The sequence below is a fragment of the Diorhabda sublineata genome, chromosome 4 (assembly GCF_026230105.1).
Source record: "Diorhabda sublineata isolate icDioSubl1.1 chromosome 4, icDioSubl1.1, whole genome shotgun sequence".
In the NCBI taxonomy this organism is placed as follows: Eukaryota; Metazoa; Arthropoda; class Insecta; order Coleoptera; family Chrysomelidae; genus Diorhabda; species Diorhabda sublineata.
Window position 1 is genome coordinate 7661506 of NC_079477.1, and position 12902 is coordinate 7674407.

At 30.5% G+C, this 12902-nt stretch overlaps 1 protein-coding gene across 1 annotated transcript; it reads left to right on the forward strand.

Annotated features, from left to right (window-relative positions):
• The first annotated feature begins 3406 nt into the window (after positions 1-3406).
• Positions 3407-7239, forward strand: LOC130442471 (thiamin pyrophosphokinase 1). The gene is made up of 4 exons (XM_056776615.1): positions 3407-3826; positions 3979-4232; positions 4859-5123; positions 6548-7239. The coding sequence occupies exons 1-4, from the start codon at positions 3679-3681 to the stop codon at positions 6670-6672; spliced, it is 792 nt and encodes a 263-aa protein (XP_056632593.1). The 5' UTR covers positions 3407-3678; the 3' UTR covers positions 6673-7239.
• Positions 7240-12902: the final 5663 nt, after the last annotated feature.

The following is a 12902-nucleotide window of genomic DNA, read 5'->3' on the forward strand; positions in this document are numbered from 1 at the left end:
TAACTTTTTTCATTATTTGTCGCAACAAGCGGTAACCGTAAAAAATGTAAACTAACAGAACGAAATGTTTCTCAACCTTACACCGATCATATCCAGCGTGAAAGGTTTTGATCCTAAGTCTATAGGGTCACTACTATTGTAGTATTCCGATCATGACCTGTCCGGAAAGTAGTTCATAACAAGGTCACTGTCGTTTGGAAACCATAGAATTGATTTAATTTTGAAAATACAAAGGGGGAGAGGTATGGAGGCTTGTTCAAGTGAGCCCGAGCTGCTAATAGAGAAAGTACAACGTAATACCACTCTATAACTCTTTTTACTCTATTCTGATTGGATCGCCGTGACATCGAAAATTCGGGTGGTGGGATGGGTCTTGTAGATTGTTGTTGTCTTGTTGTTTATTCGCGTCTAAATTTCACGTTCCAGTATTTCAAATTTTAGAATGTGATTCCACAAAACTTTCGTCTCCCGTTCCTTTTTGACGCATTGTCACATTAAAAAATATATTTAACCATTAACGTGTGATTAATATATGATAATTAATGAGCTTTAATTTTAATAACGAGTTGGGAGAGATAAAGATTTGTACATAAATCAATGATCTCTCCCAACAGTACAATTTCATGCCGCTCCCCCTATTTATAATATTAATTCTATGTAAGAAACTGAAAAAAGTAATCAGGTCATAACCGTGTGATTGAATTCTTTATACGGGTTAACGTGATCATGAGCTGAAAGTTCGGAGAGTCATCCGGATAACGTGCATTGTTGTTCGGAACCAATCCACCAAAGTTTGTATTGCATTTGTCACTTGTTCCTACAAAATCCCACTACTTTCTCTTCAAGTTTAATTATCTTGATGACTGTCATCAGATGACTTGATAATATGCCTGCAGTTTCACAGGTACAGATTTAAATTCTCGGAAAACTTATACTTCTAGCAGGTCTACGAAGGTAAAGTCATATATATTGCAAACGATAGCCCGGGCTCAGGTGGAACACCTATCACTGATTGCGGTTTCTGATCGTCACGTTCAATTTGCGTTGGAAATTTCAAATTGAAAACATTCCAGCTCTACAAGAAGTTTTGATGTTTAAGGATTAATTTTTGTGCGTTAATTCTTCCATGATACTTATTTAGTTGTATAATTTTGTTTAAAACTAATTGTAGACATCCATTTAAAGGGAATATATAACTTTTAAGGTTCAAAAAACCGTAGATAAAGAATACAACCCTTCAGCTGATCGCATTTACCCACCGGTCTACCAGGGTAGAAAGGATCATAGCATATACCTAGGACCCCATTAACATCATAATCTGAATGTTCGGAAACTAAGCCGAATCATCGTAGTCATACATTAAGACTCAAATGTCTAATACTAGTATAAAATATATGTGAATGTGAATCAACCTTAAACCACAGATGAAAGGTATGTTCAATGTCAATTGTCAAATCGCTTTCCTGATATGTGTTCTAAATGAGAAGAGTTTTGAAATATTCAATGCTCAGCATCAAATTATCGGTTCGTAGTCATATGTTATGACTCATATATGTAATACTAGTATTAAATATATTTGAATCAACCTTAAACCAATGATGACAGGTATGTTCAATGTCAATAGACTACGGAAATGTTGACGTCACCCACAGGTCAGGGATCACTTTCCAAATAAAGTTTTTACTACGTTAACGATCGTTTATGTGTTGAGTGATTTCTGATTTTTCCGTATTTTATTTGATAAGTTCTGTAAAAAAAATACCTTCTGGCACAAAACCATTACCAACAGTGAACGAATTAAACATTTTTTAAATTACTTTAGAGAGCACACACTTTGTTTGGAAAGTGAACTATTACAATATTATGACGGCCGTGACGTTAGGATCCGGTTGTCTATTGTCGAGATAAATAATAATCATTTGTTTAAACTTCCTAAACACTTTACTAATGTGTGTTTTAAATGGGAGAAATTTTGTAATATTAAATGCTCAAAGGTGTCCCATCTATTCCTACCTCTCATCTGCCTTCATTGTCTACTTCCATTCATGAAGATCGCAGTTACGCCAAAGTTAATGACTGTATAGCAAACCAAGAACATTCATCAAGTTGATAGTCCGTGTGTTCATGCCTCAACATCTAGCAATTTACCTATAGAAGAGCCATTGGAGATCTCAAGTGAATTGTCAGACTCCATTGCTACAGAGAAAATTGGTAGTTTTGACAAACAAAATCGGGTCTTTGGACCAGCTGCAACTAATAGGAACAACTTAACACCTGGGAAAATGGTAACGGATCCAGTTCATCGGAATACAACAGTCAAAATATCAAAATTGAAAAATAGTTCAAAGGATAACAAAGAGCAGTTTAAGAAATCACAAAAGATGTGTGGAATTGAGTGTATAGAATAGAGTTTAAATAATGTAACGAAATAATTCATTAATTACAGCTAAGAAATATTCATAGACAAGGTACAGCAAAATGATAACTATACAGGATAAAACTTATGCTCTTTCTATGTACAAAAGAAGTCTCTCCAACCTTTTATTTAAAATGTGATAAATTGACATAGTTTATTCATTTTACTACTAAAGTGCTAATATATTTTATATATCTCTGTAATCAATATCCAGTAAACTACGAAATCAGAACTGATTGTAAATGAAGAACATAGAATACAGTAGAGTTATAAATTCAAATGAACCGCGAAAATAGATAAGTTCTGCCACGTACCATCGAGGACACTGACATCGAAAATCCGCCATAACGTTTCCATTCATTGAGCATTTCATTCATATATGTAATACTCTTATATGGACAGTTCTTATGGGAAAAAACGTCTCTACGTTACGGTACCGACAGTATTCATTTTCTCTCTCGTTCGAGACACTTTATTTATACTGCGCATGCTTGAAAATTGTCTAAAATATCAGTAGTAGGAAAATAATAACTTACTAAAGCGCTCGGAGGAAAGAGATAGAACGATAGAAACACTTATGGAAATTGTCCATAAAGGAGTATTACATATGTTTCCACTCTCGACAAACACGTTCACGACCACGATCTTTCCCGTTCCACTTAGTCCAGAAATCCAAGTGGGATGGAATGCGAGGCGATTTGAACGTTGATATAAATATTAACGAATGGCAAGACAGAAAAAATAAAACGAAAGCTGTAAGAGGTCTGAGTTGCTAAAGTTTTGAAAATTACGCTAATTCTTTCAACTCTCACTTAAGCCATCTCTTGACACAGGTTGTTGTTGACAAGGGTTGTTTTGAACGTTAGTCATGAGTGATTTTCTCGCCGCGACCACAACGATTGTAGTCGCTATGTGGAACGCCTAAAAGAGTATTTCAGACGCCGTAAACGCTTAATGGAATGCACCCTGGAATAACAATTAAGTTTGTATTTCTTCTTAGAGTATGTCACAGAGCATACCCTATGTTTTGTGGTTATGTTTACATTAACGTGTATACAACTTCTGTGGCGTAAGGTCTCTCATAAATAAAAATTGTACAATTTTAAAAATGCGACTCTGTTTTATTGAGATAAGAATACATTAGTTTTAATTGTCTAATAGAAACGCTGCTACGAAACGATCAATTATCAAGCAATAAAGTTTAATTTCTTGAGTTGTCTCAAATTTGATTAATTTAGTTATACTCACAGCTATTCAGAGGAATGAGTTTTGAACCAAAACTTAAAAATTGGGCTCCATGTGCGAACCTTTTTTCAGAATCGAAGACAAATAACTATGCTATTCTTATATTAAATACACCAATTAACTTTAGCTTTAACCCAAGTTTTGTGGTTAGATTATGGAAACAAGGTAAGGTGATTATTTTAAACTACTATGAACTATAAACATTCATTCACTTTACTAATAATACAGATAGAATATTTGTATTTCTTTTAACATACTTAGTCTTAGTTTTATTTCCAGCAATCTATAGATTATCTAATATTTAATATATTTATCAGCTAAAGTTAGAGTTACAGTAGACGGTGGAACAGAAAGGTGGTTAACATGGTTGACAATGAATAAAGAAGAGTTCAAAGACATACCACATCCAGACCTAATCACTGGAGATATGGATTCAATAAATCCAGTGGTATTGGACTATTTTAAACAGATAAAAACAACAGAAATAGTTACTACTCCAGATCAAAATGAAATAGATTTTTTGAAGGCTTTGAAAGAGCTATTGACCTACTGCGGTGCACACTCAATGAAGGTAATTAGAAATAAATGATAAATAAAATTACAGAATACAATAATAATAATAGAGTTTTTGTAAGTATATAATATTACTAATATAGATACAAGATGAATATATTCCTAAACTAATTCAAACTTTTGAGTTATTTGTTAAACGGGAATAAAAAATAGTATGTTTGTCCCATATCAGTTAATTATTGTCATCATATATATTTCCATCTAATTTAATTGGAAAATTGTTACAGTAATACACAAGGAATATTAGTCTTGTTCACTTTTTCTTACCAACATAGGATCTGGGTTCAGTTCTGGGTCTTTTTGTGATAATTTTTCGTGATTTTAGAAAATAATATGTAAAATTGTTTACATATTATTTTCAACTGATTTTCATAGAAAAGAAACTAAAAATAAAGAAAAATTATCACGAAAAACATATTAGAAGGTCTAAGAATTAAAAAGTTATGGATTTCCTTACTAATATATTGCTTTGCTCAAGAATATGAAAAAATGTATACCAATTTCACTTGTTCAATTATTATATAAATTTTGGAATTAAAAACAACTGTTTCTAAAACATTTGAGCAGTCTCTTGAGTAGTAGCAATAGAATGTATTTGAAAAAGAAATAAATAAATTATTTCAGTTGGATACAATCTATGTGCTTGCTGATACTTGCGGTAGATTAGATCAAGTAATGGCAAATCTTAATGTACTGTACAAAGCCAAATATTTTTGGAATGATGTTGATATTTTCCAAATAGCATCTTCATCTTTAAGCTGGTTATTAGATGAAGGAATTCATGAAATACATTTACCTCAAGATTTAATAAATAGTGAAGATTGGTGTGCTCTTTTACCAATTGGAACACCCAGTATCGTTACCACAACAGGGTTAAAATGGAACCTAGGTAAGAATGAATAATATTTTTATATAATACAAATTGATAGAATGAGAGTGGAATTTGAAAAAAATATTATAATCATCTTTATTTTGTGATATGTCTATATCTATTACAATAATTATACAAAATTTTGGTCAGTTTGTCAGTAATTGAAATAGTATATTTTGCAACTGTGTTAGGATATCAACTGATAAACTATAAGCAGCAGCTAAAATATCCTGTTTCTTCACTTGCTGTACATGATCTACCCAAAATACTTATGAACGAGAAGACAAGGTTGTACATTCTACATTAGTGTGAAATTTACAACTTTGTTCCAGTTCATAGGGTGATGTATTAAGTATTTCATTCAAGACATTAGAAAATACTTGAAATATGATTACAACTGAGCTGCATATTATATAAAGAATATGAAAAAACTTGAGAAAAATTTAAATAAAGGGGAATGGAATGTGTAACATTCTGTTTATCCATCATGTCATTACAATTTTGTTTCTGAATTTATTTAAAATGCAGTGTTTGGTTTCAGTAATTCTATAATTTGTTTTTAATATGAGGACTACTGCCAAATCTAATTGCGTCTAATAACTGTTCTCTTAAAGCACAACTTTTGTACAATACAAACTTTGAAGTATTTCCTATGTTGTTTGAGATTCCAATGATAAACTTTGAATATGGATATAGAAATAATAATAAATAATTTATTCTGCAAATACATGAGTATAAATTACACATTTAAGGGATTAGTACCGGATATAAATTTTCAAAAAATTGATTTTTTGAATTTTTTTAATTTCAAAAAATATCTCCTAAACTTTCATAGCGAAATTCGAAGAATACAAGCAGTTTGGAGCGATTAACAGCTGCTCTTGTAACTTTAAAGGCTTGATCAAATAGGCATTTTTTAATCTGCGCTAAGTTATTGTTTGTAACCAACAGACAGATTTTTTAAATTCTTTGTGCATTCTATTTGATTTGTTGTATTTTACCAGAAAATTGTAAAAAAATTGAAAAAAAATTCTCATGCGAAGAAATGCTAAAAAAACGTTAATTTTACATATTTTTGAACAGCCGCCATTTTGTTTTATTTTTCAATTTTTTTTATTCAAAGGTGGTAAATTACAATATAAGTTACGTTCCTCTTTAAAAAACATTTTGAATTTTTTGTTTCATATTTATCAAATTTGAGATTATCTCAGCGCAGTGGGAGGCAATCATTTTCGGAGTCTCAACTCCACATAACACAAAAAATTATGAACAAAAAGTTTCATGTGGAATTATAATAACGAAAATGAGAAAAAATATTTAATTATACGTTATATTTTACCCTTATCACCCTGCGACAGTGCCTCTAATAGCGAATAAAAGCGGTAGTTCTCTTAAAGAAGTAATTTTTTTTTTTTTTTTTATTAATACTGATTTTATTTTAGACAACACGACTCTTGAATTTGGTGGTTTAATTAGTACTTCAAATACATATGGTGGTTCTACATCAATATCTATTAAAAACAGTTCTCCGTTAATATGGTCTATGAGTATAGAATCTCTTTTATAGCACAAAGTACTTTTATTTAGCAAATTTTTATATGTAATAGTATATACTGGTTAATGAGAAGACAAATGCCAAAGAGAATATGACAATTAGAAAAAATTTATGGTATATTTATGTATAGATATTCTATATAATTTTTAGTTAAATGAAAATGATCTTTGTAGAATCGGTAACTAATTCCACAATAAAAATTTCATTCCTATTTTAAAAAATTTAAAAATTTATTGTAATAATAATATTTATTTGACAGGAGACCTTAAGTTGATATTTTGATAGTTTGTTATATAAGAGCACATTTTAACATTCCTACTAAAGAATTGCAAAAATATATTCATTAGCTTCTTTAAGTGGCCTTGACAAAATATTCAAAACCAAATTTCTTTTACTCCTTGGCTTTGGACAAATCTGCATGATTTACATATCGAAACCATCACTTCTGAAAAAATGTTTAGTTTATATAGTTTTAGAAAGATAAATAAGTTTCTTATTAGTAGATTCTTCATGGTTTTGCTATTGAGCACAATAATTTTGTTTTATATCTACTTGAAACAATAAAATTGAGAATAAAAATATGCCTTTAGTTTTTGATGATATGCATTGGTCATTGGGCGGTACTTCAAGACCTTTTCCAATTAATACCTAACAGAACATGCACTAGTTATCTCAAACTTATGTGTCTATAAAGAACTTATGCACATCTTCCATAGGGCTATTTTTCAAAAGCTTCAAATTTGCTTGCCATATGGAATGATCTATAGATATAATTTCCACTATCTATTACAATAGAAGAACTAATAAAGGCAATCAACAAATTGGAAACAGAAGCAGGAAAAATCGTTCTAGAAATAAACCAAATACATGAAGATAGCAAAACAAGACGAAAGAGGAATAAACCTCCTAAGGACACAGAAATACGTAATTATCTAGGATTAACAATAGGCTCACGTCTAAAGAAAGAATAAGAGAGAGAATACAAAAAGGATAACGAACATTTTGAAAAAGTAAAAAGACGTGCAACTTGAGTAGATTTTTTTGCTCACCATTGGATATTTTGGCTGATTTAGGTTGGGTTAGGTGATTTATGAGGATAGTCCTGGAAGTACCTGGCCCAACGAAGAAAACAAGAATTTTGATTAGGTTTCATATATTTGTAAGTTTCAAATTTACTTGCCATCCGGAATGTTCTCTAAATATAACTTCCATTTAATAGTTAAAGTGATTTTGAAATTGGCAAAATTAATTTACAAATTATATATATTCCACCCATGCATGTCTCAATTTTAAATAATTAAAAGGTACTATTTTCATTTAATTGATTGTTTAACTCTTAACCTTTTTGTCTAGTCGATTTGTTTATAGTTCCTTAAATTTTCTTATGTCCCAGTGTGTATCTAAAATTTATCCATGCATTGAACTTTGTACACCACTAAAAGTACTGAATTAGGAGGTCACAGATGAGTAAATAAACTCTGGAGCTAAAGAACTCAGCTAGATGCTTACTTATATTGATAATACATTATATAATAGAAAAATAAATCCATATATTTATTCGAATTTCAGATTAGTTTGTTTGTGTAAGTTTTTAATCTCCTGTTTGGTTTCAATTTACAGCATTACCATCTGTATAAGTATCCTATTCAATCTTTCAAAACGAATATAATTATATTCACATTTTTCAATCTATTCTTATAAATATTATTAGTTGTTGCCTTATTCAAATAAATGAAAAATATATATTGATCTAACGATTTCAAATGGCTGCAGTAGTTTAACTAAAACATTCTTAAGTCATTCATAAGAACTTCCAAAGGTGTATAAAACTGCTAATAGTACAAAAAATTTACATTTGTCAAGTTAAAATTACAAACAATCGAGTGATACTCGATTGGTTGTAATTCGATACATTCATACAAATCAATGTTCCGAGATTTTTATTGGAATTTTCGATGTTAGCAATGATAGAACAGCAAATGCCATTTCAAACGCAAACATATGATGCAGTATCCGTTATGTCATGACATCTTAACGGAGTATAGGCTAAGTTGAAGAATGAAGTTCCTGAACCTCTTTTCATACATTGTTAAAATCGTAGACTCACTTTGGTGCTGTCTAAATCGGTGTCCCATATGTCAAACAATGTAAAATAAAAAACCAGTTTGTTGGATACTGTGGTTAAAAATCGACTTCCTAAAGATATGCTCCAACTCGTTAAAGCTACTCTGCTCGTATGTATTTGAACAATACGAAGATTTAATAAGTTCATTTGAACATATTTTGGATGATGAATCGAAAAATTGGGATCAAATAACATTATGTAAATCTGTAGGATATTTAACAACATTAAAAAATCTCGAGTTTATTTTTCTTCTGAGACTGTTTTTTCAAGTATTTCCTCATACAGAAATTGCCTTCAATGTACTACAAAATAAGCAAACAGACATGCCAGCTTGTGAAAATCAGATACAATACCAAAAATATTTTTTAAACAACACCAGGTATAACTTTTTTGCAACATTTGTGGAAATATTCATGTGAAAATAGAAAAGTCGAGACTGTACGGCGACAGCGTCGTAGGAACTACGATGAATAAAAAGTCTCATATCGAAAATTATTGTAGATTGTTTGATTGTACAAATTAACTACAGATTTCAAGATCTAAAGGCATTAAATTTCTTACAACTTGTGGAACAATCCAAATTTGAAAAATTCGAAGTGTTTTCTTGATAATCTGCCAAACGGTCTAAAATTAGTTTACCCAAAGCAATTTGATTTTGTCCGCCTTAAGTCAGAATTAAATGTACCTATTATATAAAACTAAAATTCTTAAATCTAATAAGATTTCCAAGCATTTTGAGGAACTAGGAGAAGACGAGTATATCATAAAAATGCCTGAAGTGTATAAACTGTACAGTTTAATTATGACTCTACCATCTACTTCCGCCTCTGACGAAAGAAGTTTCTCAGCTTTGAAGCGGATTAAAACTTACGTACGCAATACCATAGGTGAAGATAGATTGTCATCGTTAGCACTAATATCATTTGAAAAAGCGTACTATTATAAATTTGACCCACTGTCGAAAAAAAATCCGATTCCTGCGGGCTCGCGCTTCTATATATTATTATTACTTCGTAGTGCATGTCTAAATCAAAAATCTACGCAACGCCATTGTCGAGTATGTCCCCAACATCCTTAATATTAAAAATTCTGAGTCCCAAAGGGCGTCACATAAAAGTATTTTGGCGGTGTGTATCTAGGGGGACTGGAAATATAAATTTAGTGAATGATTTATAATGAAAGTTTTCCTATTCTTATTAAAATTTGAACATTTTAATAATGTTATCGTGGACCAATTAAATTATTTTTAAGAGATGATATTCACTGAAAATACATATAATCACAATCATAATAACGAAATATGCTCAATTTGATTTTTCCGGTAATTCTCATTTGATATCTGTAATTAATATTGATTATTTATGAAAATATGTACAGTACACGCCAAGAAGGATGAGGTATAATTAAATCAGCCTTTTACTACTTAAGTATTAGGAATAAATTTTACTTCAGATGTTTAAGTTTTAACTGTTTTTGTGATTTCAGTTTAACGTGCCTCTGCAACTCTGATCATTAACACAAAAAAACAATCATATTATACATAAGTTATATAAAGGACTGTTATAAAATCTATTACAATACATAAATTAATTATATTTTCTAATACAACTTGGTGGCTTTTAGTAACCTCTAGGATTTTTTTCATTTCTGTCAGTCAATTAAGTGTCTCCTAAAGATTGGTTTTCATATTAAACTGCTGAGATGCGGTAGAGTATCTCTGAATTCAGGATGACATCAAATAGCTGTAAGTTTTGTGTGGTTCATGTGGAGTCTTCTCAATGTCACCTCTCATACTCAAAAAGTTAAGGAGCAGGTGAGAAGTAGATGGATGGATGTTGTATGGTGCTGTAGTATTCTTGCTCCATTTGTCACACCAAAATTCTTGACTGATAAAAAAGTGTCCTTTATTAGTTTCGAGGTAATTAAACGTGTTCAATATTATTTCCCTTGCTTCCAAGCTTTTTTCCACTCATGTTTTGTATTCTCTGCAACTTCTTCGTAGTTGGCGTTTGCTTTACTTTATCATGAATCAGTAAATAGATTCTTTATTAACCCATTTCTGCAAACAATATTATAAAATCTGGTCAAAGTAAATATAAGAGTATGAAAATTTTGTTGTTCAGACATTTTTGTTCTTAATGGTAGGTGCATGAAATATCTTAAAAAATCTGTTATTAGTTATGGTGAGATGTCCATGGAAATTTCTTTTATTAGGAGTCTTTGATAATTAAATATAATCATTCGAAACGAATATGATCATATTCATATTTTTCAATTTATTCCTATAAATATTATTAGTTGTTACTTTACTTAAATAAATAAAAAATAAAACAGCGTTTCTCAACAAAAAAATGAATATAAACTGAATAATGAGAGATTACACCTAATTTTTTTCAAATTTAGTATTAAAAATAATAAAATATAAAAGATTTTTCATGTTTCAGTCTTTTGAGAGTTTATTTAAACATGATTTTAATAGAAATACCTGATAATTAGTGTTAAAGCTTTATCAACACAGGTGAGAAGTAGATAATGGATGTTGTAGTACTTACTCTTGCTCCATATATCGCGCCAAGATTCTTGAATCTTCTTTAACTGTTAATAAAGTGTCCTTTATTAGTTGTGAGGTAATTAAACGCGTTCAATATTATTTCTCTTGCTCCAATGCTTTTTTCCACTATGGTTTCGTATTCTCTGAAACTTCTTCCTAGTTGGCGCGTGCTTTACTTTATTATAAATCAGTAAATAGATTCTTTATTAACACATTTTTGCGAACTATATATAAAATCTGGTCAAGGTAAATATAAGAGTATGAAAATTTTGTTGTTGACGTTTTTGTTCCTAATGGTAGGTGCATGAAATATCTTAAAAAAATCTGTGATTAGTTATGGTTACATTTTTAATTATAAATTTATAAATAAAACCTTTGTTCATGAAAATTTATTTTATTTGAAGTGTTGAATAATTAAGAATACTTTCCATAACTCGTATCTAAAATTTTCCACTAAAAAATTATTTAACTTCCTGCTCCCACATTGCAAGTAAATCTAGCTATTTGAACGACATTAACTATTGTTTGATGTAAAAATTATATGGTCTCATTCTTCGTATTTTGACCAGTTCTACTACGAGAGCCTTGGGATTAGGGGGTTGATAATTTTGCGCAAATTTTTGATAATTTTAACTATAATCAAAAGTAGTTTTGCTCTAACATGCAAGAATATCATGAGACTATATTAAATCAATTCTAAAATGATCACTTTTGGTTGAATTGAGATATTTATCAATTCTTTATTACATTCTAAAAATTTGATGTGGTCCCATAGTTGAAATATGTGGTTAGCAATGGCAGATCTACGAGAGAGGGATATCGGGCTTTGGCCCCCCCAAAACGCGTAAGGAATTTTTTCTAAGAATATAAATTTTGTACAAATATAATAAGTTTGAAACCAGTAAATTATATTCATTTACAAGGATGACCTAATACAACTGCTACGTCTTCAATTGTATATTTGTTAACGCTTTAATACTTTGTATAATGTAGACAACTCCAGCCCAAAGATAAAAAATCTATTATGTAACGCAACCTGGAACTTAAACTTAAATACCGTTTTGTAAAGGCGTACGTGCATTCAGATCTCTTGTATGGAGCAGAAACATCGACACCATGAACAGACTCTAGGCTTTTGAAATGTGGATCTTCTGTAGACTATCATAGATTCAACATATACCTAACGCTGAATTGCTTAGACGTATAGGAAAGGAAAGAAAAAACCGCTTAATTGGGCCACATATCCCGTAACAACAAGTATGATATACTGAAATTAATAATAGAAGGGAAACGTGGACCTGGTCGCAGACAACATTCATGGTTAAAAAACATACGCGATTGGATTTGTATGAATACATCATCTTTAATTCGCACCATTCAGGACCGAAATAAGTATGCCCAAATTGTCGCCAACCTTCACTAAATGGAGATGGCACCTGAAGATAATGTAGTTACATTTACTTCTTTACTACTTTACCTCCAAAATAGCAGTTTACCTCTTTGAGTATTCAGATGAATATCACTAATGGTTTCATAAGAGCATAAATATAAAAAAAACATTTTCAA